The sequence below is a fragment of the Watersipora subatra genome, chromosome 10 (genome assembly GCF_963576615.1).
Source record: "Watersipora subatra chromosome 10, tzWatSuba1.1, whole genome shotgun sequence".
NCBI classification, from domain to species: domain Eukaryota; kingdom Metazoa; phylum Bryozoa; class Gymnolaemata; order Cheilostomatida; family Watersiporidae; genus Watersipora; species Watersipora subatra.
The window spans coordinates 19971666-19999655 of NC_088717.1; the positions used below are offsets into that span (position 1 = coordinate 19971666).

General features: G+C 36.0%; 1 protein-coding gene across 1 annotated transcript; it reads left to right on the forward strand.

Moving 5' to 3' along the window:
• The first annotated feature begins 858 nt into the window (after window positions 1–858).
• Window positions 859–26320, forward strand: LOC137407369 (translation factor GUF1, mitochondrial-like). Its single transcript, XM_068094003.1, has 16 exons — window positions 859–948; window positions 4086–4239; window positions 4467–4578; window positions 6349–6428; window positions 6641–6790; window positions 6924–7085; window positions 7954–8018; window positions 8712–8842; window positions 11232–11452; window positions 12701–12938; window positions 13941–14011; window positions 15346–15447; window positions 16916–17049; window positions 19395–19440; window positions 21433–21645; window positions 25417–26320. The coding sequence occupies exons 2-16, from the start codon at window positions 4132–4134 to the stop codon at window positions 25543–25545; spliced, it is 1962 nt and encodes a 653-aa protein (XP_067950104.1). The 5' UTR covers window positions 859–948; window positions 4086–4131; the 3' UTR covers window positions 25546–26320.
• The last annotated feature ends 1670 nt before the right edge of the window (window positions 26321–27990 follow it).

Consider the following 27990-nt stretch of genomic DNA (forward strand, 5'->3'; position numbering starts at 1 on the left):
TTGACAGCGTTGGTTTCAGCGCACTCTGTTGGCTTGAGCAGAACACAAATGAATTGGGTTCAGCTCCCTCCTGTTGGGTTCGGCAGGTTGTAGCGTTGGTTTCAGCGCACTCTGTTGGTTTCAGCTGAACACAAGTGTTGGGTTCAGCTCCCTCCTGTTGGTTTCGGCAGGTTTTACAGTAGGCAGGGTTGGGATCAGCGCACTCTGTTGGGTTCAGCAGAGCACAAGTGAGTTGGTTTCAGCTCCCTCCTGTTGGGTTCAGCAAGTTGTATTGACAGCAGCGTTGGTTACAGCGCAATAAATAAAAATAAGAGTTGTCCCCACCCCACTCTTGCGAGTTTTCTTCATTAGCAAATTCATCACACCGCTCCTAATTGTCATATGCAACTATTTTGTCATTTAAAACTGTATGGCTAGGTACAATTATAAAGCACGTCTGTGACGTACCCTTCGCTTAGCAATGATGTGTGCCAATGTAAATATATTAGGTATGGTGTGCTTTTTATATTAAAAAACATACTTGAAACAATTATCTTGATCTAAATTGTGTAATTTAGATTCTCTTTTGTAATTAACGTTACACGATTAAACAGTGAGACATATTTAACATTAATCGATTAAAATAATAAGTAGTGTAAAATTAGACGAGCATCTATCCAAGCCTCCATTTACTAATGAATTCGCTCATTCCAGACTGCTAAGGCTAGTGTCGTATAGGGCCAGTGTCCCTATACGACACTGTACGACACTGGCTAAGAGCAGACGTCTGCGTAGCTTTTTTTAATTTTAGACGAGCACCCTCATAGAAAGTTTCTTCTGGTTATGTCAAGGTTATTTGTCACCGATACATTTTGTCCAGCTGTTTGCGCACCGGAGGAGTCTGTTTCTTGCTCTGTAATTTCACGCTGATTTTTAATTAATAAAATTGGCTTAGTAAAATTTGCACAGGTACATTAATACTAATAACTAAAATTCCAAATTTGGTATGAATTTACGAGGTGAATCATAATTTTATTTCGACCCCATCCAGTTATGCTGATTTCTGTGTGTTTAAAGCTGTTCTGGGAAACCAACTTCGGCTTTTATTAATGTAAAACATTTGAAGAATGCAATTTTGAGCCCAGAAAAAGACTACTTGTAGAGTTTTGCAGTGTTCAACAAAATCACTCTGCATAACACTTGCTATTCAAACGGAACAGGATGCTTTGTTTCTGCAAAAAGGGCTACAGAAAAATGGGTGATTGAGAAAAGGCTTGAGCAAAGCTTAGCCTGTTGTTATCATTTTATAGCAATTAAAGAAGTAAAAAAAAAAGTTCTATTGTGCAAGCAGTCTCACAACATCGCACATGCAACAAAATGTTATCTTATTTATTTTTTCTCTACAAAACTATGTGGGCAAGTATCAAATTGTACTTGAACAATTTTGAAGAAAGTTCAACTTGTTTATATTATTGTAAATCAAAATGTGCAGCCTTAGCATTGTTTGCTTATCAACCTTAGTTAGCCTTAGCAACCTAATATTAGCTGATACTAAAAAACAAAACCAAATAAGCTTGTAGACTATCCACTCATGTTACTGGAAACAGCATAAGTAAAGATCTGTATAGCTCCAAAGTCCAGGCTTTACATGTTCTTCTAGACATTTTCAACAAATTAAACCAACTACCTTCACCAAGCTTTGTGCTGTCTAAAACGCTTATCAATGCAGTATTTCGAATCCGTTTCTCTTTATAATCACAGCAGCTCTTTGACATGTAATGTATATAAAATCTAATGTTTTAAGATATTTGGATGTGTGTTTTTTGAAGCCTAATTGCATTGACTATAGCTGCCAAAACAGAGTCGATAAGGATTCCAAATTTATCTAATAGATATGTTATCAATTTATACTTAACAAAAAAGTGAAGGACTGAAAGCAATACTTATTGTTTCGCTCTGAAAAACTGTAAAAAACATTTTTAATTTGATACTTTTATAAAAATTTTCTTCACAAAGTGGTTTAGTAGTTTTACCAATCCATTTTTTTCACCTGTTATTTTTTTTAATTATTTTAATTTTCAAGTAGGTATATAAAAATTTTGATATTTTTGCTGGCTTAGGTAGTGATGTTATGAAGATTCAGCAGCAGTAGTGGTGCATGGTCTGATAATATCATGAGGATCATGGCAAGATCAAAGGATTTTTATGCTAAAACAGCTCATCTGTCACTTAATAAAACGGTTGCTAAACGTTTTAAGAAATATTAACTTTTATCTCCTTTTTACCAATAAAGAACAAGTAGACATTTTAATAACCTGACTAAAATACCTAAACACCTAGTAAGATTTTGCGAGACTCAATGGTTTTTCATTAAGAGCCAGTAAAAGTTCTCATTTTTAATATTACCTTGTTTGGTTTGTTATAGCCTAGAAAATTTTACTCTGTGTTTTGAGTATTTATTATTGCTTTATTTACCCCTTTTCTGGGGTAAGTATATTACATTAACTTTATTAGTACCTATTTATAATTCAATCTTCTAAAAAGTGTATAGCTAGTACAATCCAACAAGCCTTGCATAATATTCAAAGTAGCAATTGATAAAAACTTAATTTGCACTTTAGCTATGCCTTAACTAGAGTACAACTTTGGAAATTGGCAAGAACTCACAAGCTAGCTGTTTACTGAACTCTTTTTGTATGCAGGTTGAAGTTTTTTCTGTTGCTCTGCAATTTGGAATTTTTAACCAATAATTTTACATTAACACTATGTCATTTACGTGTCATCAATTCATTATTAGAGCCATACAATAGATTTTAATGTTGTCTGTTTGACTGGTTCCCTCTCCAACATGGACTTTTGAATGCAATTTTATGTGTCTAACGTTTGCATAATATACATCGTATGTAAGTTCAAAGCAACTTTGCTTTGTTATTTCAGTTGTTTTCTTGTTTTTTTAACCTTTTTTTACAAATTCGTGAGGGTTGCTTACATAAATTCTTTCAGAAGCTTTTGGTCAGAAAAATGTTAAAGGTTGACTTGCAACAAAATTCACATTACAGTTATTTGGTATCATAAGATTCACCATGTCTTACTCTGTTGTGTTGTAGGTGCAAAATATATGGAAATGTGATTACAAGCTCTTAAAAACTAAAAAACGAACAGTTAATCGCAGCCATACGAGACCGCCGTAGTTTGGATTCGCTTTCCAAAACGGCTCAAATGTGACGTAGTTGTTACAGGATGGTTTCTGTTTACGCTTTCATGCAACCTCATTCGTCGAAATATTTTCACAAATATACTTCCCGCATTCAATAAAACCATGTCTATTGTTTTTACGCGTCTGTTTTATCGTCATTGTAATGCTGTCACTTTTAGCACTGATATTTTATAACTTACCGTAAAAAATCGTTAAACTTTTTAACCTTACCTCGAAGGAGTATATATCATTGTCTGATAATCATGACAAGCCTGTTGGTCACCTGTGATAATCGAAAAGAGCTGCAAAAATTATTTGCGAAATATTGGGTCACGTGATCAGATTACGACTTGACGATTGAATAATGCCGAAAGAAAACTATAAAGTAGCGAGCATCTATATTTGATATGGGGTCTTCGGTAAAACCCGAAGTGTTTGTCATAAACTAGTGCTACGGTAAGTTTTATATTGAGCTTTTTATTGGCCTTTCAATTCACGTGAGAACATCACGTGAATTGAAAGGTTTATTTATCTGACTACGTCAGATAAATAAACAGATTCCAATCTATGGCGGCTTTTCGTTTTTGAGCTTTTAAGAGCTGGTAATCACATTTCCACGTATTTGACACCTACAACACAACAGAGTAAGACATGATGAATCTTTTGATACCAAATAACTGTAATGTGAATTTTGTTGCAAGTCAACTTTTAAGGAAATTGCAAGTAGTAAGTAATTGGAAGACACTGGAAAAATTGGAAAGTACTTCGTGCCTTGCAATTTCTCACCATTTCTTACTAGGCATATAGTAGGAAATGGGAGTGAGCTGCACAACCTTTTGATGAACTGGCACTTGACAACTCTTTTATACTCATCAATAGAATTAGACTTCATTATGGAGATATTTTTTAGGTAAAAGAGACCACACTATACACTTCAACAAACAAGCAGCGATTCTATGCATTTTGGGTTAGCACAGCGGTGTATAACCGGTCTTACGAGATGGTCATCGTCTTATGGTTCCATTTATCACAGAAACAAGGCGACATTTGTTCCAAGCAATAAGGTAGCCTCTGCTTACTATTTTATAGTTTTTTGTGTGTTTTTGTTATTATGGTCACTTTACCTGTTTGAATTAGGCAGTTTTTTAGACAAATTGCATGTCATTTCTTGTTGAACTTTTATGATTTACATTTGCAATGATTGGTACAGATTGAGATGAGGTGTGTTTCTCTGGTTCATAGGATATGATGTATCTACTCAGTTGCATATCGTTTGTGTTTAAAATTGCAGCAGACACTCGACTTGTCGGAGTACACAGTTGAACGAATAAGAAACTTCAGCATCATTGCGCATGTAGACCATGGAAAGAGCACCCTTGCTGATAGGCTTCTAGAATTCACAGGTGAGCATTGCTATCAACTACTGGGAATTGTGACACTAAAAACTTTGTTCACTAAGTTTTGAGCTTTCACTGCGAAATTAGTCTTTTTACCAGGACATAATTACATATTCAAAAAATATAATGTTCAATAAGGGCGCATGTAAACTGTCATAACTTTTAACCTAAATGACCTAAAAGACATTTTGATAGATTGATCAGCATAAAGTTTCACATCTGCTGATGCCATAAAAAACGCCACAAATGTGTTGCATGAGCTTGAATCCTTTTTTCGTCATTTTTGCCACTACTGTGGGCATGTCTCAGTTGGACGAGTTATTCATGTTATTACAGCTTATGGCATTATTACTGCTAAAATAAAATAATCACTCTCAGTAATACTACTGTTCAATAAAAAATCACACAAATCTCATTTACATGCATCTACAATGAGTGAAACCTCTGTAGTTGCAATGCGTCTGACATGACCTGTCATTGCTAAGAAGAAATTGTGATATTTTTATCACAATTTCTTCTTAGCAATGACGGGTCATGTCAGACGCATTACAACTAATGAGGTTTCACTAAGTTTTTACAAAGCGAAACTAAACTTAAGATGGCCTGTAAACACGTTTTCTATTAAATCAGCGAATGCAGGTAATTGTTTCCTTTTGTATAAGTACAGATACGACAGGCTAATTAATTAACTACTCACTAGTCAGAAATGTTTTGTAGGAAGCCCGCTAAAGCCACACCACGCAGCTCTCGGCCATACGTGAGCACTGTTCCGAGCCACATAGTGGTATGCAAAGAGTTAATAATCAGATAGACCCTTCTAATTTTAATTGGGAGAGGGGTTCGGCTTCAGAGAGGTTTTTAGCTTCAATTTAGAGTTGAGTACTTCAGACACCAATCCATGAATTTTTGTATTGTCTACTTGACCATAAGGAAAATGTCTGTCTAGCCCTTCTTTGAGTAGTTGCGATTATAAAAATATGTAAAACTTTCTGATGATGTCGAGCTTGGTGGGGCTCATTTTTAGAATAATGCTGCATTTTCACAAACTTGCAGAAATGTAAAAACAGTTAATACAAGGCAATACAGAGATCAAATCAAACTGGATTTTCAGTTATCATATATTATTCAATCAAATCAAACTGGATTTTCAGTTATCACATATCATCCAAGCAAATCAAACTGAACATCCAGTTATCATATATTATCCAATCAAATCAAACTGGATGTTCAGTTGTCATATATTACCCAATCAAATCAAACTGGATGTTCAGTTATCATATTTTATCCAATCAAATCAAACTGGATGTTCAGTTATCATATATTATCTAATCAAATCAAACTGGATGTTCAGTTGTCATATATTACCCAATCAAATCAAACTGGATGTTCAGTTATCATATATTACCCAATCAAATCAAACTGGCTGTCCAGTTATCACATATCATCCAATCAAATCAAACTGTAAGTCCAGTTATCACATATCATCCAATCAAATCAAACTGTAAGTCCAGTTATCACATATCATCCAATCAAATCAAACTAGAATGTAGTGTCGCCAGACTGCATCACATTGAGTTGTAGCGGACTTTTTCACAACTGACATTGAAAGTGAAGGTCCAATTGTCATTTCATCAACTTATGCTTCAGTAGTGTTCCACAAGTAAAAAAATGCTTCCTTTTGTGATGAATTAATTAAGAATCTGTTTTAAGAGAGTATTTAAAGTAGTTGCTGCCATAGATGAATGGCACTTCAAGTAGATGTGTTGATGCATTTAGGAGCCGTGAAAGTTGACAAGTCAAACAAACAGTTACTTGACCGACTGCAGGTGGAGCGGGAGCGAGGCATCACTGTCAAGGTCAACACCTAATTTAGTTCATCACTATTCTAGGTCTATAAGCTATGACATCTTATTTGCTCAAATAGTGAGGTTCAACACATTCTGCGTGATATTTGCAATTGTTATGTGTCTCTGTATTGATCCCAGTATATCTGTGTTGTTACTATGATGTTTGCAGTTGTTGTTTGCAGTAGATGTGTGCTTTTACCATGTATCATTTATATACATAGGCACAAACGGCTAGTTTGTTTTACAACTACTCGGGTAGCAATTACCTCCTCAACCTCATAGATACACCCGGACACGTTGATTTTCATTATGAAGTGAAAAGATCACTGGCTGCCTGTCAAGGAGCTATTCTACTGGTAGATGCCAATGAGGTGTGTAGTAGGCCATGTATTTTTGACTTTTACACAGTTGAAAGTGTATTTACCACTAGTTACCAACATTTGTGTGTCTATCATGTTCATTGAGAAGGGTTACCATGTCTGACTTTAGCCTGCTTTGCTTCAGGGTGTGCAAGCCCAGACTTTGGCAAACTTTTTCCTTGCGTTTGAGCTCGACTTACCCATCATTCCAGTGCTGAATAAGATTGATCTGAAGGTGGCCAAACCTGAGGTAGTTTTGGCACAGCTTCAAAGCCTGTTTGATATTGAACCACATGAAGTGATCAAGGTATATATATATTCTATATTGTACATATTGTGTACAGTGTCTGTATAAATATGATGAGTGTACTCTATTGTATTGTGTACAGTCTCTTTATAAAATATGACGAGTTTACTCTATTGTATTGTGTACAGTCTCTGTATAGGATATGATGAGTGTACTCCATTGTATTGTGTACAGTCTCTGTATAAGATATGATGAGTTTACTCTATTGTATTGTGTACAGTCTCTGTATAAAATATGACGAGTTTACTCTATTGTATTGTGTACAGTCTCTGTATAGGATATGATGAGTGTACTCCATTGTATTGTGTACAGTCTCTGTATAAGATATGATGAGTTTACTCTATTGTATTGTGTACAGTCTCTGTATAAGATATGACGAGTTTACTCTATTATATTGTGTACAGTGTCTGTATAAATATGATGAGTGTACTCTATTGTATTGTGTACAGTCTCTGTATAAGATATGACGAGTTTACTCTATTGTATTGTGTACAGTCTCTGTATAAGATATGACGAGTTTACTCTATTATATTGTGTACAGTGTCTGTATAAATATGATGAGTGTACTCTATTGTATTGTGTACAGTCTCTGTATAAAATATGACGAGTTTACTCTATTGTATTGTGTACAGTCTCTGTATAAGATATGACAAGTTTACTCTATTGTATTGTGTACAGTCTCTGTATAAGATATGACGAGTTTACTCTATTGTATTGTATACAGTCTTTGTATAAGATATGATGAGTTTACTCTATTGTATTGTGTACAGTCTCTGTATAAGATATGACGAGTTTATTGTTTTGTGTACAGCTTACCTTTGAGTACAGGCTTTCAATATATTTATACAATGTTGTTATGCTTGTAAAGGTATCTGCTAAGCTGGGCACAGGAGTGGATGATGTTCTGAAAGCCATTGTAGAGAGAATCCCAAGGTGAGCTACTAAGGCTTGTATTAAATATTATTAATCTTGCCAGTACGACTACTACGAGCAACACATGTTCAAATATGCCACCTCTTCTAGCTGTTCATCCGTAATTGTTCATTTTAATCAATCACGTTTTCTCAATAGTGTTTACATTTAATGTGTAATCACAACTGTGATTGTCTAAATATACTATTCTACTTTTCAATGTTATCCAAAGACTTTTCTTTTCATAATAGTCTGTGTGCTGTTTATTACACTTTCTAATCTTAAATAGTAGGTAAATCCTTGTGTATTTAGTTTTCTTTCTGTAGCGGCACAATAAACTGTATTTACAGAATATTTATCATGGAGCAAAAATTCAAATCAACAGATTGATACTTGAATTTACTCACTTATGACGTTTATGTTTTTACTGTGTGATAAAACTTGAGGCTAGCTGTGATTGGACAGTGCTAACTTTATATGAAAACAGATATTTTATATTTTAGTCAAAGGAACCAAAGTGAACTGACACATGGGTCAGGAGAGATTATTCAATCCAACTCAGTTCATACTGTTGTGTAAATTTATGCGCATATCTGTACTCGGCAAATTCGTGAATATTCTCACCAAAATGTGTTGTAAATAGCAAGATGATTTTTACAAAACCAATTTTTATAGTTTTATTGTCACTGCCAACTTGTTCTGTTGTTATTGCAGTCCTCCGAAAGCTTCTGTACCCTCTGACACTTCCCATACTCCATTTAAGGCCCTCCTATTTGACTCCTACTTTGACCAGTACCGAGGCGCTATTGCAAGCATCGCCGTCAAGGAAGGACAAATCCAGACTGGTAAGTGTCCTCGGAAGTTGAGACTATTGACCTTTTTATTGAAACATGGGCGATTCTACTATTTACCATTGTTTCCTGTTAGTTAGTATTGGATGTTTGTCTCTCAGCTATTTATTGAGTGAACCAATCAGGAAAAGCCAAGTATGGACTACAGGAAAGAATCATCTGTTATCCTTGCACGAACTGCGGTACTGGTAATGACATCGGTTATTATCACCATGTAGGCAACAATCATTGGGATAGAAGACAAACTGTATTTGCTTAGCAATGTATTGTCGCCATTTTCTTATATTTCAAATATATATTGACTCAATATATATCTTTATTTGTATTTAATATACAAATTCATTTAATTTTTTTGTATATGAAACATATATAGACATTCATTTATTATATTGCTTTTATATTTAGAATATTTATAAATACTTGTTTGAAATATTGTAACAGTTGCAAGTACTTGCTGAACAGTAAAAATTACTCAGAACGTTTTTATATCGATACATGCCATTATGTTATCATGGGAGTATTTTAAAGATCGACCAAGTTCTTTGTTACCCGGTTGTTAATTTTTTTTAAATGTTCGCTCAAAAATAATAAAACTAAAGCTTCTAAAATGAGCTCCTTTTGTTATAACAGCGATATGAACCAGTTCAATTTAATGCTATATACAATGTATGTGAATATTTTATTAGGTAGCTGTAACAATGCACAACTGACAGAATTCAAGTTGACTATACTTGTGTAATAGTCAGCTTGACGGAGGCAAATTTAAAATAGATCCGAACTTAAACAAATTATGGTTCCTTAAAGTTTTTGAACCACTCCTGTTCAACTGCCTTTAACATGGCATCAGCTATATTTCTTTATAATTTGGATTGCTTTCTTTTTCACATTAAATACCTTTTTTTTCTTTATGATCAGAATAAAAAGCTACGATGAAAGACCCATGACCTATTAATAGTAACAGCTCTTGATACAAAAGTATCTTCTTATTTTGTTCCCCTCTAAAAGCCAGCAAAATCTGATTTAGGTCGTGTGTCAGCATATAGGTGTTCATATAAAATACTATGTGCAGTTTTGGGTATTCTTATCATAATAACACTAGCAGTATTGTATGTGCGCCTTGTGAACTACTTCTGTCGGTGTCATGTTAAAAGGTCAGTCACCGCTTGAGTTCTCAGTAATGTACGCTTACAAACAGTTATTATTATCAGCCCGAGTTCTATTATTATCAGCCGTGCTCTACTAAAGCCCCAAGGCTTTAGTAGAGCATGGCTCACCAAAGGTCAAGGCTTTAGTAAAGCATGGCTTACCAAAGGCCAAGGCTTTAGTAAGCCAGTCTCGAGGGTTTTGGCAAACATAACTCATCTTTTTTAGTTTGTCTAACTATTTTTTTCATATAACCGCATTGAATGCACTGAACCTGAGAAAAGTGTTTTGTGTACTCATTCAAAAATTTTTAATTAAAAAAAGTATAAAATTATATTTTATTTAATGATGTAGGCTTCAATGAGTATGCATTGTGCTTTTGACAAGTTCAGAGCCTTCTATGAGGTTACTGGCCACGGGTGGGAGCGTCCTTGAAAGCTTTCACCCACTTGTAGAAGTTAGCGTAGAATGTACAGACCTATTCATCCTGCATTCATCACTCATTCTATTTGACGCCTAAACATTTTATCAGTGTTCTTCATTTAAAGTATGGACCTTTCTTAAAACTGGACATAAAATAAAGCTGAGTATAACCTAAGGCTAAGTATAACCTAAGGCTGAGTATTACCTTAGGCTAAGTATTACATAAGGCTGAGTATAACCTAAGGCTGAGTATAACCTAAGGCTAAGTATACCCTAAAGCTAAGTATAACCTAAGGCTAAGTATAACCTAAGGCTAAGTATAACCTAAGGCTAAGTATAACCTAAGGCTAAGTATTACCTAAGGCTAAGTATAACCTAAGGCTAAGTATAACCTAAGGCTAAGTATTACCTAAGGCTAAGTATTACCTAAGGCTAAGTATAACCTAAGGCTAAGTATAACCTAAGGCTAAGTATAACCTAAGGCTAAGTATAACCTAAGGCTAAGTATTACCTGAGGCTAAGTATTACCTAAGGCTAAGTATAACCTAAGGCTAAGTATAACCTAAGGCTAAGTATTACCTGAGGTTAAGTATAACCTAACGCTAAGTATAGCCTAAAGCTAAGGATAACCTAAGGATGGTGACAATGTTCAGGTTGACAAATACATAAACAAGACTCTAGAATTCTCACAACTCATCACAAGAAGTGATCGAGATTAGCTAACGGTGTGAAGTGAAGTTTTAGTCATTGAGTTGTGTTTCTCATCTTCTGGCTCTCACATAAGATTCATAACTTTTAACTTGATTTAATATCTTAGGTGCTAAAATTCTATCATTACAATCTGGCAAAAAGTACGAGGCGCAAGAATTGGGAATTATGTCCCCTGATCTCACACCCATCTCAACGCTGTACGAGGGTCAAGTGGGCTACGTTGTGGCCAACATGAAGAATGCGAAAGATGCTCTTATCGGCGACACATTATGTTTAGTGGATGAAAAGGTGGAACCACTGCCAGGGTTCAAGCCTGCCCAGCCTATGGTAAGTTGGAATAGGGAAAGACGTCTCTTGATTGGTAGTTGGATGCATTTCGAAAAACAGGCTATATGTCTTTGTTTTTTGATTGTACACTTTTCTGTTTGTCATGTATGTCTCTTAATTTTAATGATTAAAAACATTTAGTTGTGCTGATATGCTATAACAGTTATACCTCGACATAAGAGTGCTTCAATATACAAGGAAATGGCGATACGAACAAAATTTGGGCCAAGTTTCTGCCTGGAGATACGAGAAACCTTTGAAAAATGAGCAGGTTTTCAATAGCCACTGAATGGCCAAGTATGCGAGAGAACGCTTTTAAGAAAAACATCGCACGGTCTTTGTTGTCGAATCGGCTTGAAATTCTTTTAAAAATGATGGCTAAGAGTTATAGTGAAAGCGAGGCAAAAAGCCCCGAGTCGGAAATGAATAATACAAAATTATGATGAAGACAAAGTTAAAGTTAAGTTTAGTAAAAGATTAAAATTTAGCTTTAATTGTCCATTTAGTAAGTTAAATTCAAAGTTTAACTTACGTAGCATCACAAAAGTCTAGTGTCCCGAACACATTTCTGTCCAAGTCTCTCTCACACCACTGCTAGGCAATACATCTGTCTCGAAGGTAGAACTTCATGCAGTACTGTACATAGTAATGTTACATTTTATCGCAGATCATAAACACTAAGTAGGTACTTGTTCTTTTGCGAGCGTAGGTACTGAATTACAAAAATTAAGACATTTTTCTATTGTAATATCTTGTTTTTTGGGTTTTTCTTTCATAGCATGGGAATGGATTAATTTGCATTTAGTTTTTTATGTAGGAGTTATGTCACCATAAGATATGAACAATTAACATGCGAGCTCAGTGTCAGAACATGTTAAGCTCGTATGTCAAGGTATGAATGTACTAGGACTAGGAGTGGCACATATAGTGCTTCATATATGATTTAATTAGAATTTCTCAAGGCCTGAACCAAGGGTAGACTGCTAAATGCATCAGCCTATCATCTTGCTTGTTATACACGCATCAAAAATCCCTTTCAGCTGCAATCAGCACAGCCACAAGTAGGTGCTTGTTAACAGAGTTGTCTTTGGTAGCAGCTTTGAAAAATTTCTGTAATGTTTGGGGTTCGTGTGAGTTTTTCTAATGAGCTCATTTGACAACACACAAGCATCGGAGCAAAATGGAGTGTGTGATCATCACATTAAATTATATGCATTTGAGCTTCCATGGTTCATTTTAACTTATCAGGTGTTTGCTGGAGTTTTTCCCATGGACCAATCGGAGTTCTCCGCTCTGCAAGATGCCATCACAAAACTTACTTTAAATGATGCAAGTGTGGCCATTAATGTAGACCACAGCGCCGCATTAGGTCAAGGCTGGCGGCTGGGTTTCCTTGGCCTCCTTCACATGGATGTCTTTGAGCAAAGGCTAAGGCAAGAATTTTCTGTGGACTCTATATTGACCGCCCCTAATGTGCCTTACAAGGGTGAGTTACTCTGGTTGTTAATGCGCTTTGGATCATATTCTAATGAGTAGCATCTATGAAAAGGTTGGACAGCCGATTTTGTTTTCATTCTCTTTAGTCGGTCTACTCTAGGACACTTATGTATTTGCCTCATCTAACTTTCGCGTTTTCGCAGAGTCATCCTCTCGCGAAAATTTCATGAGCGAAACTAAACTATCATAACAAACAAGTGAAAACGCGAAATTAAATAGCTTTGTTCATTGATAGTCAAAGAAACAAATGGCAGCAAGTGATCAAATTGCACTATCGATCTCGCCCACACATTTTTACCTGCGGTTCACAAATACAAACTAGTCCTAAATTGAAAATCTTTTTCTTACTAGTGAACTGGACCTGAGGAATCTAATTATGGTTGTTTCATTGCATCTATTTTCACATCACTATATTTTCGCACTCATCAGAGCCGCGAAATTAAATTGCAGCGAAATTTTACTCTGTATGCTACTCACGAAACTAAATACTAGCGAAATATAAGTGTCCTAGGATAGGTCTTTCTGGCTCAGCAATTTTTGGTGCCAGAAACTAACACGATAATAACAAAAAATGCAAAAGACATTTCATTTATGAAACCTAACACAGAATGCTTTTTTCTTCAAAATGTATATAAATAAATTTATACATTCACATCGCAAAAATTTGATTGAAGGATCTCAGGAACAAGGTTTGTCTAATATGTAAATATAGTTGTTATGTACAAATTTTTCTCTTCTACTTTCACTTAAGTTTCTTTTGGTATAAGGTACAACGAAAGACATAAATTCTGCTCTTGTAACCTGCACCATAAGGTACTGCCAGAATGTCTGTGCCAAAATCCCATCGCGATATTTAGCTATTGGTTGAAATGGTTGAGTTTTAATAGCTTTAGTCCACCTAGACTATAGAGAAACAGAAGGATGAGTGTTCTTTCACATGTAATGTAGTCTCACATTTCTGTTGATTTGGGGCTTTTTATTTCTTATAAAGTAAAGTTGAAGCCTGGCAAGCATACAAAAACTCATGGAAAAGAGGTCATCACTGTACTTAACCCTTGTCATGTAAGTCGTTAACACTCACCTTGACCTTTGGTATTTATAGGGAAATACGGCATGTCATGACTTTCACTCTCAATATTCATAGTAAGTGATCTTCAAAGGATTGAGATGGGCAAATGCTTGCACAATTTCAGTGCGCATCCATACATTAACACTGCATTACAAAGAGTTGTCTACTGTTTTTCAATGTTAGTTGGAGAAAAAGAAGACAACTCCTAATTTCATAATTTTGTTGACAGAGACTTACATAACATATATTTGCGGCTCGTTCACAAAACCATTACCTGAATATATAAAAAAGGGATTTGGTTATCAGGCCATGGCTTTCCATTATCTTATAGCTCTCAATTATACTCTCATAGCTCTAAATAGTCTCCCAGAATGTGACTATTGAGAGCTATTATCGAGGTCTGTGCGCTGATTCAGTGATCTACAATCATAGAGGAGTTGCTGCTCATCATGTGTAGTAATGTACGGTGATTATGATCGTGAGGACGAGGGATTAGAGAAAATTCTAGAAATATGTCTATATATTTAATCACAGAACAAAGAAGAACACTCCGTGACTTTTGCTAATACTATTATACCTCATGGGATCACATCAACATATGAATGTTTAGAAGACTCGGTTTACTTTTTAGCATGTGATATTCAAGGTTTCTCAAAGTTACAGATTTCTAAGTGAAAAGAAATGGGCTTGCGAAAGTTGAGAATAACATGTAAAGCAATATAAAATTTTAAAAACAGTATATAATGTATAAAATAAGTTAGTTTAAACTTTACCTAGTTTAAGTTAGTGCATTATGCTTATCTCTATCACTTTTTTTCTCTCTCTGATCATCTGCATTGCTGGGCCTATACTTGTGTTTACAAGCCTTTTAGTTAAAATAACAACTGAAAACCTCTTTGTATTGATTATTACTTATTAGTTGTTACATATAATTTAACGTTTTACAATTTATTTGATATATTGTGTTTGCTTTAATACTTCATGCAGTATTTATTTTGAAGTTATCGTACGTTTTGGAGTTTAAAATGGATTAATGAATCACAGTGTGTTCTTATAGGAACATTTCATCCAGCATACGACAGTTTTCTCTATGAAGCTGTTAACAAAACAAATTATTTTTTTATGCAGAGATTTGACTTTCTATTCAAATGGCATCTTTTCAAAAGTGTTTTATGAATTTTTCTGTCTAACAAGCTTAAAGTACCCCCATTTTTCCCTTGATATATGAAATAACGCTAAACATCATATTTGTCGTTACACCATCGAGGCGGCAGTGCCTGCCAGGTGCGCTGCCCTGTTGACCTTTCATAACTACTGTCTATTACAGATGCCTCCAATGACTATGGTTGAGGAGATACATGAGCCACTAGTGCTTGGGACTATAGTCACTCCAAATGACTACATAGGAGACATTATCTCTCTAGTCATGGTCAGTTACCTTCGTGCTATCCAAAACTTGTTTTCTCTCATTTTAACTAGCATTTGCATCTTTCTTGCTATTAATAACGCTGTGTTTTCATCTTTGAACCTCCTACGACTGGTGAGAGCAATCTCATACCCTCGTTTTATGAATGAAACATGAAGGCTGAAGACACAATGAAAAACAGACATATTCGGAATATATGAAAACAATACGTTATTGAAAGGTCATTCTAATAAGACTCTTACAATTTACTCAGGGACAACATAAGCAAAATAAAACCCAATTTATAATCTTTGAATTTTTTCTTACCTCTTCACCGCTATTATCTGATCGAGATGTTGTACCTTGTGGGTAACTGAAATGCGCAGATTATTTTCAGGATTGACGGCATTAAGATATTTATTTTTAATGAATAGAAAAGATAAAAATAGATTCTAGCACTCTCGCGAGCAGCAGTTTGTACGCCTAATTGGAAATCCTGGATCAGTGCAACCACAAAACCTTTTATAGTTCTGTGAGACTTGAGATGATATTCTTTAACTAGTGCCATCAACCTAGCGCTGACTTTGAAGATTTTGTTTTGTGTTTGCAAAAGATGAAAAACTAAGCCACTGCGTGGAATAGCAATACAATCATACCTTGAAATACGAGCTTAATGCGTTACGAAACCGAGTTTGTATGTCAATTCTCTCGTATCTCAAATCAAGTTTTTCTATATAAAATGACTAAATACAAATTGATCTGTTTCCACCATTTGAAAACGACCACCTAGAAACAGGATATTACTATTGAAAAATGTGTTTTCAACTGTTCTAATTCACCATATACAATCGGCAAGTTAACAAACACCTATCTAGTGGTTATGATCTGGAATAAAATGTAAAATTATTATGTATATTACTGTGTGGAGCTCTTACCTTCGAGACAGATGGTAGCGGCCAACACCGGTGTGTGAGAGAAACTTGATGACAACACCTTCAGTACGGCACACTTTTGTGACACTAATATTGCATAAACTTTAAGTTTAATTTAGATGAATTTAACTTGCTATGCACCAACTTAAAAATGAATTCTAATTTTGTTTTTGTATTCATTTCTTATCATCCGGCTCTTTATGCCTCACATTTAGATTCGCCATCACCTTCACTTTTAGCCACCACTTTTAATTCCCTTTTGATCCAACGAGAAAGACTGAGTGAATCTGTTTTCGTGAGCGGGCACTCTCATACTCGACCACCTAGTGGTCGCATTGAGAACCATCCTGTACGCTCGTATCTCAAATTTGTCTTGTATTTGAAGGCACAAATTTTCTCGGCATTGTCCTTGTATATCAAGTTTCTCATATATTGTAACACTCGCATATCGAGGTATGACTGTTGCTATTGTCTGTTGATGGTGGCTACAAAATTTTTTACCACTGATAGACACGAATAGACCAGTACTAGTAACTCTAATGGAAACTGTCTGTTTGCAGAAGTATCGGGGAGTACAAAAAGAACAAACTATTATCGATGGCTCCAGGTCCATGTTCCAAGTTGTCTTCCCATTGAATGAGATAATATTAACATTCTTTGATGACTTGAAGTCTGTGACATCAGGATATGGCAGGTATGACAGGTAGCAAACAGGTGGAGTTTTAGGACCAGCAGTGTAGTTGGTTAGAGCGCTGCCAAGAAGGTGCTTTAAGGTTGGGAGGGTTGAAAGTGTCATCCTGGGGGATAGTCTAAGCCAGGTATTCCTAATTAGGGGCGTGAGCTAAGGGGTGCAAATTAAGGGGTGCAAACTAAGGGGTGCAAACTAAGGGGTGCAAACTAAGGGGTGCAAACTAAGGGGTGCAAAAGGTGTAAGAATCAATTAGGAAAAACGCAGAAACAATGTCTGCGCAGAAAATCTGAGTTAAGATTTTTTTTCATAATTCATCCCAACCTATCAGCAAGTCCAAGCAGCGGAAAACCACGATAACTGAAGGTGGTTCCGTGATCAAGTTTTGTTGATTTTAATCTATAAATATCCAGGCAGTCGGATCACCTCGAATATCAAAAACAATTACAAATGATAAAAAAATATCGATAGTTTTGGATAAAATATAATAAAATTTGGTGTAAGCATCTTCAAGCTCAACAAAATTATCCTTTTGGTGTAAGTTGTAAGAACTGTCATTGTTTTGTTGACCAATCATTTGATGTTGTGGATCATCATAACGGCAAGTTATCTTTGTTACAAGGAACACCGAAGGCTTATCAACTGACAAATCCTTGGTTGTGCCATTTATTTGCTAAATATTACTTGACACACATCCACTATTAAAATCGTAACCTCACTTAGTGAATTAAATGGCGCTGTACTATAGAGTTATTTCTTTAGTAAATTGCGCTATTCTATAGAGTTATTCCTTCAGTAAATGGCGCTATGCTATAGAGTTATTCCTTTAGTAAACGGCGCTATGCTATAGAGTTATTCCTTTAGTAAAGATTCGGCTTTGCTGGTTGATATTTTTACTATTTTTAATGTAAACCAGAAACTTGCTTTTTCACTTGAAATTGCAAATGAAAAAGGACACTTGTCTGTTAACATAACTGTCATATGACCTAAAAAGGAGCGACATACACCACACTTGTTACATTAAGTGAGCAACTAGTTATTTCTGGCTGTATTTTGGCTGTATGGCCTGTCAGATGGGCACTTTACACATTTTTTTTATCATATGGCATGATAAGTGGTGCACCAGTCTTGCACGTCTTTGTGTGCTCCATATCTGTTGACAATCAACTCATGGCTTGTTAAAGCACATCAATTATATCAGTACTTTTATCGTATTTCAGTACATTGGAGTCTTGGCTTTCGAACTAGCTTATATTCAATACACAAAGAATAATAGAACTATGAAAAACAGGGTGTCAAAGGTATGTCCTGCAATAAAAAAACACTTGGTTGTGGTTCCCACAATGTGATGTCATAATTATCATTTAGCCTTTGGTCGTCGATCCCTTTTGCTGCCATTGAGGCTGCGATTTTCTGTGACAATCGGTGCTCTTAAACCCAGTGAGCGCTAATAATAAACTAGGATTCTAGATAATCAACAATGCCCGGGAATCGTGCTAACGCCTGACCAATACCAACACATGTTCTAGGTTAATAGATTTGGGGTGATTGTTAGAGTTTGCTTTTTTCATCCTTTCGTTCATTTTAAACATTTATAGTAATTATAATCACATCATTTTATATATATGATGATTCTAAATACTTTCTAAATATGATTATGCTTCAATAAATATACTGTCGTTGATAAAGGTAATGAAATCACATCGATTAAATTGTGACCTGCAATGGCGTGGCCCTAGGACTATAATGTAAATTGCACTTTCGCGAGATCACGCAATGCTTGAAATTAATTAGCCTCAATCGTGCCCCTCAACATCTCAATAAAAAGAGAGAGCTAGTGCATAATATCATCGGGAAAATATAGTATGGTGCTTGGAGTCTGAGCTATTTATCATAGAAATAATCTGTACATGGAGAGCTAATGACACTGATTCTTTTGTCATTTTCATTGGTTCTCTGGAGTTGTCCCACTTTCGCCTGCCACTAGAGTCATTATCGTAGTTGATAAATAAGCGGTAGGAGCACACAACAGCGAATATAAAAATTGTGATGTCATAATTTGCGAACCTACAATATACCATTGAACATTTCTGTGGTAGAGCTCTGGGAAATCCTATGAACACCAACCAATGTCTGTCTCACCATGTCAAACAATGGCTCATTTGAAAACCAAGATATTGAAAAACCTGAATAAGCTAAAACAGTATTGATATAATTGATGTGCTTTAATGATGATGAGGTTTTATGTTGTAAGTAGGTTTCTGTTTAGCTCCTAACCACTTGATGCTCTTTCTTCCTTGTAATGTTAGCTCAACAAAGTGTCTGCAATCCCGTTTATAAACCTTTTGTAGTTTTGACTATGAAGATCACGGCTACAAAATAGGAAATTTGGTTAAGGTAAGAGAGTTAATGACATTGCTCTCTATTACAACTAGGAGTTACCTTCTCTTTTGGCACCTGACCTTGCGTAAGGGTGCTCTGAGTGCACTCGTGTATGACAAATTGAGTTCTGTTCAACTATGTGGATGACTACTTGTGCTCTCAACTAGAGAGTCTGCTAAGGTTGTTAGCATTTTAGATGTTCAACAGTGCCTACTAGCATACTCTTACTAAAAAAGTCTTATGAAGCTTGAGTCACTATTAAATTTTACGTAATATGCAGTAATGACATAACGCTGTTCTTATTACACTGGTTAGATGTTTCACTTATTCAGTAGAAGCTCCTATAACACAAACTTCCTTTGATGTAAATTCCACTTGATGTAAAAAATTTTATGTAAAGTTTTGCTTCATATTACATAAGAAATTCCATATAACGTAAGGCGTTAAGTCGGTGCAAGTTTTCAAGTTCAATTTGAATAACGTGAGTCAAATAGTCACCTTTATAAATATTGTTTTCTCTCTTGTCGAACTATAGAGAGAAAATGGCATATAGGCAGTATAGGCAGTCTATTGTGCAGTGAGAGGTTGTCAGGAGTGGCAATAAATCTTCGAGAAATAAGTAACTGCACAATTATTCAGAAAAGGCTGTTTATTGGTTCAGATGTTAGAATGTCGGTCTATTAACCTGAATGTCAAGAGTCGCAGGCTTTTTGAAAGCAATTTTTTATTCTGACCTTTAACCCTGGCTTCGCACAGACAGACAGTATTATAGTGAAGATATATTTTTCTTTTACTACATTTTAGGCATATATAATACCTTTTTTCTTCTTTGCAGCATATAACTGCAAAAAAGAGAAAAGCTTGTAGAAAATTGTTGTGTAGGAAAAATTGATTTGAATTGAGATTGAAGGTGTGCACTCCACTCCACTTAACATAAAATTACTGTAATCATGACTCTAAACCAAGTGAAAGTGGAAAGAAAAATCAATAATATCATAAATATTGTCAAGTCAGCGAATTAAAAGGTTGTTTAGTTTTTTCTTCAGTTGAAGGGCCAAAGAGATGAGTCTAGAAAGATCCGGGACCCATATTCTCATCTGCTGTTTTATATGTATAAGCAGATAATTGGAAGTGCATTACATTCAAGATATTGTCAAACCGACAATACAAATCAGTACTTCTTATTTTTATAAGGAGATTTTCCCTTTTTTATTTAAATAGTTTGAAGTTATCTCTAATAGACATTAAATCTAATCGTGTATGAATAAACCTATTGAAAATACGATAATGACATGTCCTACTCGCACAAGTGAGAGTTAAGCTGCTTGTCTTTAGAATGAGAGGATTCGGCTGTATTCAAGCTGCTGGTGGCTGACACAATACTTTAACCAAAGCAATGCAAGCTAGCCCATGTCAGGGTTGTGGAGTATTTATTTGCATTTGATTAGGAGTTGTGCACTCTTTAGCATCTACTACATTAATAGTAATAATAGTAGATAGAGGACTGACTGCCCCCACTACTATTGCTGTAAGATAAAAATGCTCACTTTATGTACAGCTTTGTAAATTATCATCCCCAAAGGCTGGAGTCCAAACGCATTGAATAGCAGAGATTGATAAAAAGCAATCTTTTGCTGAAACTCTCTGTAAGTTGAGCTGATGCAGGTAGTGTTTTGATTGCATGAGACAGCTGCTATGTTTGCACAGGGGCACTACGTAGCTCTGCAACCAGTATCAAATGCATAGACAGCTACATGCCTTCTCCCTCCAGGTTTCATAGTCACAGTTTGTTGATGTATCAAATGGGAAACTAGGCTTCACAACATTGCATGCAAATAGTAACTTGTATATGGTCAGTTGTATTACTGCTGAAGTCACAAATGCATCTGATCTGATCGATTGCAGTTAGGTATGATTTATATCAGTGTGTAACAAATAACTGTAAACTAATTTAGTTTCAAAGCTCTCACTTGCGTCGTCTTTAACTTGTCTTGGTTTGTCATACAGCTGGACATCCTGGTGAACAATGTGCTAGTCGAGGAGTTGACTACAATAGTGCATGCCGATCAGGCGCAAGAAAGGGGCCGAGAACTCTGTCTCAAACTCAAGGACAACCTCTCCCGTGAGCAGTTTGAATATCCAATTAGAGCCAGCGTGAATAACAGAATTATTGCCCGAGAGACGGTGAAGGCTTATCGGAAGGATGTGACTGCCAAAGTGGTGAGTGCAGATTGATATCTTCCTTGCAGTCTTTCGCTAATGAAATCGTTTTTTCTTTGTCTGCCAATGTTGAGTCTGCCAATGGCAGCCGCCACCAGAAGTTCTTCAAGAGCTAAGATATAGTGAAACTGATAAAGAGAGACGAGTTATTACTCACCCCTGAACTGCGCTGATGTTGTGGTGTTAACATGTTTGTCATTGCTTATGTAGCAAGGTAGATTTCTTTCCTTTAAAACAATTTAAAATAGGATTTGTAATAGAAAGTGTTAGAGTTTTTGCAAACTTTAACAGGTTGTAACTAAGTCGCCTTTAGTCTAGAAATCGAGAGATCAATGAGTATAACAACTGTACTATTATCATTGTTGTTATTATTATTATTGTATAGTAGCAATACAAACTTGGTTTCTTCATGATCACACAAAAAGTCGGAATATTTTATAGCGTCAGTAAAACATGGGACATGACATGTTTTGCTAGAGATTATTTTAGTTATTGTTATACATGGGGAGACGATTAGATGGTGACACGCTTATACGCAAGCTATCTTTGTTGTAAATGTTAGGTGTTGCTGGTTGGTATGCCATGGTTTCTCTTTTACTATCATGATGTTGCATCATTATTATTACTACTTTTTGATCATTGGTCATTTAGTAGTGACCACTAATTTTTGTTCTTCGCGTGAAGTGGCCTACTATGGGCACGCCTGTTCTGGTGTGAGCTAGATGGCTAGCTCACACCAGGAATGTTTTCAAGAAATCTGAAATGGTATACTCAGTGGCTCGCGCTTTGTTAGATGTTAGACGGATGCTTATAACTTGACTGCTCACTGATGTGAAACAAACTAGCAAGTATTATACATTGTATACTAATTAGACTGTATATATCAAATTTTAATTTCTAAAATTTATCAAAATTAGTCATTTCGCAGTAGTCAAAAATTGATCATTGTTCACTAGTCAAGTTCCATATTTAACATAGTTTTACATTAGTTAGTTTAAGCAGATTGAAGATGTATGTCAAGGAGGGTCTACATATGTACAGGTTAGGATGTTGGGGCATTGAAATTAAAGATCATTGAAGGTGAAGGTCATCAAAGATATAAGCCCTTCGGAGATATGGGCTATTGCAAATGTGGGTGATTAAATATATAGGTCGTTGAAGGAGAAGGTCATTCAAAATTTAGATTACATGCAGGACTGTGAACTGCACAAGAACTGTGCTAGATATTTGAAGCTACAAAGCCATAGACTATGTATTATATTTACTGAGTATGGATATTCATGACTTCTGCCCGCATTTGAGACAAAACCCTGTAAGCTCAATACATATATTAGTTCCTTTAATACTATAAAAATTACTATTTTCAAAAACCCTTTTTATGTGTATTTTCAGAGTTTTTGCAAAGTACTGTCTGTTTTTACAAAGTTTGGTTTCAGTTGGTCTTTTTGCATAGTGTGAACTTCACACTGTGAAGTGTCTGGGACAAGTGGACCTACCCTAGGATACTTATGTATTCGCGGCATCTAACTTTCGCGTTTTCGCGGTGTCATCCTCTCGCGAAAGTTTCATGTGCGAAACTAAACTATCATAACAAACGAGCGAAAAAGCGAAACTAAATAGAATTCATTGATACTGTAGAATGGAATTTTATAACGACATTTATTTTAACGTTTTTAACGACCACAATAGCATCGTTAAAATATAAACCAACAAAATAATTTGACTGTCAAAATTTATTACGTTATTATTTTGCAATTAATTATGATTATTTTTCCATTAAGAATGATTTATAATGATAGGAATTTGATGTCAATGCACACGAATTAGTAGATTATCATTTGCTGGGGACATCAACCAATGCAGTGAGCACCGTGTGTTGAAAGAAAATAAGACACATGCACTGACACTCGCAGTACTACACAAGCAGCATGGCTCTGGAAAGGTTTGGATTCACCACTGACACTTCTTCAATAACTTGTAATTTTTGAGATTTGTTTTGTTTTAAGTGATGTGACTGACGAGACGTTTTTAAATTAAAATAGGCAAAACATGACCGCTGTTAAAACGCTCAGAAAAAGACATCTTTTTCTTTTGAGCGTTTTAACAAAGATCAATTTTGCGGATTTTATTTTAAGTTCATTCGGAGGCTTTTACGCTTTCAATGGGACATGGCCAAGCGGGTGTTTGATAAAACTTAATCTTCTGCAAACCTTTATAAAAGTCGTTAACAAAAATATTTTGCCTCTGATGATGGTAATAATGATGCCTAAGAACTACTAGAAGTTGATGTTTGTCTCTATGGCTTGGAATGAAGTGATATTCCACAGCGATGAAAACCGCGTCCATGACCGTTGGGCAAATAACTTTTCGAATAAATGATGTTGAGGTCGAGTTATCTGAAGGAATTTATCATTGCGTTGGAACTGACCAAACAAATCCGATTGAGTTGACCTCGTGTTTGAGATGAAATGTTACATTTTATCTGAGGGCGAGTTATCCGAGTTGGACTGCACTTACCGTAAGAAATTCCCAAAAAGTTGGGGCGGCTCAGCCGGCCAGCTAGCTGCCCCAGTGAAAACGGGCCTGTTGATAGTCCAAGAAACAAATGGCAGCAAGCGATCAAATTGCATTATCGACCTTGCCCACACCATTCTACCTGCGGTTCACAATTACAAACTAGTCGCAAATTGAAATTTTTTTTTTTTTATCGGTGAACTGAACCTGAGGAATCTAATTATGTTTGTTCCACTGCATTTATTTTCACATCACTATATTTTCGCACTCATCAGAGCTGCGAAATTAAGTTGCTCCGAAATTTTACTCTGCGAGCGTCTCACGAAACTAAATACTAGCGAAATATAAGTGTCCTAGGGTAGTCTGATTTTTATTAATGGGGCACTGCGTTGTCTACATCAATAATGGCTGAACAGACAAGCTGTCAGCCACTTAATTTCCTTACAAAAACAAGAACATCGCCCCAAAAGTTATCTTGATACATTGTTGACTGAGATGTGTGGAGCCGGGCTAAAAACTGCGGTGTGAATGGATTGCTAGGTGGTAGCTGTAGTGTTGAAGTTGTCTGCGCTTCCTAATGGTTGTTGTGATGTAATCACACCGATACACACTGTGTTTCCATGACACGCTTAATCTGCAAGTTTGCATAATTCCCAAGATGAAAATGGTAAAACCAGTTTTGTTACTTGCAAATTTTTATCGATTGTTTCATGCTTGCGTAAGATGGAAACAGCCCTTGGGCAGGATGGGCAACAATTCTGCTAACAAATCTATTCTATTTTAAACATTTGCCACACTTCAGCCATTCCTATTTTGAAAGTGTACTGCTAAGCAAGACGAGAGTCTGCCGCTATGACCTTTGGAGTGAAACTCTTTAGATGAAATTTTTATCAGAGCTCTCCTGTTAATCCGCAACACGCGAAGGTCCATTGGAACACTTAATCGCACAGTAGCTCAATGTGCGCACAACTCCAAATCTGGATCACCTCCGCAATGGAAACATATTGACTGCTTAGAGGTTTCCTCACTTTATTCCTGTGGAAGACTTTAGTGGGCTGTTCGAAGGCAGTAATACATATACGGTAAAATGAATACATAGTGAGAAGTATGGAGCCTTTGATCAAAGCCTAAAAGTTTTGTATTACGTTGGAAGCTGTAGGAAAAGCCACAGTAAAAAGCTTTGGCACTGTGTAAGCAGAAAGCTTGTTCCCATGACAGTCGTTGTACTTTTTCCATTGTTGTATGGTATGCATGTAGAAATCTGGCCATGACATGGCCCGCAAGAGGCTTCTGCTACAACGGCAGAAAGAGGGCAAAGCAAAACTGCGCAGCTATGGTCAAGTGCGGGTAGAGAAGGATGTCTTCATGAGAGTGCTACGCAAGTGAAACGTGCTCTGGAATGTAGAAAGGTGTTTAAACCAAACCTGTTTGCGTTGAAAGCAGCAGATGTGTGTGAGGGTTATCCCACTTCCCATCAGAAGTCTTCCAAAAACAAGATCATAGCTAATGGGCCAATGGATGTCTGATCTCATGCGCTTTCATGCGCCATGTGGTTTTTCATGATTGTGTTTCTTACCATATGGTATATGTTACAGTTAATGTAACCTGAACAAAAGTTTTTCATGTTGAAGGGTTCTTATTGTAGAAATAGTTTTTATATTGTCTGAGAAAGCTGGCAGCAGAACAGAAGATTACTAGTTGTACACTAAACTGGTGGTAAGGATTGGGCGGCTATAATATGGAGAGCTGTAGTATAAAAACTAAGAGATGATTTGAGCCAGTTGTTACAAAAATGTGTTTGGACACGTCCCACTCCTAATTCCATATTTGAATTCTTAAGTGCAGAGCATTGTTCACGATGTTTTTGAAATTTTGTTGATACTTTTTTATTTAATTTTCTTTATTCTGTCATAAACTTTGCCTTGTCTTCATATTCAGTTACAAATAATGCAATTAGTGAAGTGTGCCAAATTTGCCTTCATACACGTATATAAAGCAAACATTTTGTGGAGGCTTCTATTTATTTCTTTAATACAGTAGAGCGTGTACTGCTTTACCATCTATACTTTTTCTATTAGAATCTATGAATATTTGAACTAACTGTTACAGTCAGTCTCTGTTTTGACATTCGGTCTAGTTTTTTTGGGATAAGTACCGTATTTTTCGCACCATAAAGCGTACTTGAAAGCCTAAAATGTTCTAAAAAATCAACTATTCACAATTTACTACAGTGCACCCTGTGTGTGGACTGAGTTCTAAAATCTGCTGTGTGCCCTTGTTAAGTGCACTACGGTCACCGCTCGCAGACCATTTCTCAATAAAACAGTGAAACTCCTGCCAAGTATACGGAAGAGGTGCGCTGCTAATTGCTATTTACCTGTTTAACAACCCCCTAAAATGGCATTGGTAAAGCGACATTCTTATGAGGCTGTTTAAACTGGGAAGCAGCGGTGAACAATTTAAGGGTGGATGTTCGGGTGGATTGTGGGTGCGTGGACTAAGGTAAAGACAGCCACCACTGTCAGAGCTTTTAAGAAAACCAGCAACAATGTTAAACAGGAACCAGCTGGCGAGTCTGACTCAGTCATTGAGAAGGAGAAACCCAGAACGTTGGACACACAGAATGTTAGAAAAAGAGTGAATATTTTATTCAATAATGTTGGCTAAATTTACTGTTTTGCTTTGCTGTTTTTTACATGTTTTAAAATGGGTGTTGCGCCTTATATATTGGGTAAGTACACAGATAGACAATGGAATTGAGACTGCGCCCTATGATATGGTACACCCTCTATGGTGCTGAAAATATGGTACCTCTATTGATAGTAAACTGCAAGGACCAGAAAGGCTGATCTTAAGTAAATCACATGCATGGGGTTGTCTGTTCTTTCTTTGATGCAGCTTAGATAAATATACTATAAATAAATTATAAAAAGCATGTTTTGGCAACAAGTAACATAAACAGACAGACTCGGTGGTACTGATGTGTCTATATAACTTGATGGAACTTGCATAATATCCTTTCGGATCGGATGGTTTCTGTGTGAGTTGTTTATAGTTGTTAAAGATTTCAAACTGAACTGCGTGCATTGTTATTTGACATATATTTTGTTTAACCATATTGCCTGTTTTTATTGGAGGGCAGGATTGTGTAAAGCATAGGTAAGATTTCCTCAAGGTAGAGTTAAATGTGCGTGTTAATGTTGAAAGATATTGATTATTCTATTATTAGTGTTATATTGTTTTGACAACTCCCAAGTGGTATTTCTAGGGTACTTCTCCATTAGTTGGGTTGGTGTACTCAAAATAGAACTGTACCACTGCAGCGGAGAGCAAACTGGAATTGTGTAAGTCTGTGATCTATGAACTTGATTCATCAAGCTAGAAGCAAACAGGTCTTGAATGTTTCTATTATATTATAAAATAGGGCTATTGATGTGCCTCAGAACTAGTGTTGTCGGCAAACTGCTGTCAGTTTTACTGGAATTTTCTATTTTTAGAATACTTAGGATGCAGAAGAAAAATATCAGCTATTGCGTTCAAGCTGTAGCGTTATGCATCTTTATTCTGTTGCTCTCTTTGTAATTATAGATGTTATAATTGAAGTTTCGCTTGATCTGAATAGTTTACCCACGAGCAAGTTTTGTCGATTCTAACCATGAAACATCCGTTGCAGTCAGATAACCTCAAACATAAAAACAATCCCAAATGATAGAAACTGGTCAATAATATCTGATAAAATCTATATAAAGATTTTCTGCAAACCTTTGGTTAAAAGTGTTTAACTGACCTCTGTTTTGCCGGAACTAATGATTTCAGTGAATTGTGATTCAC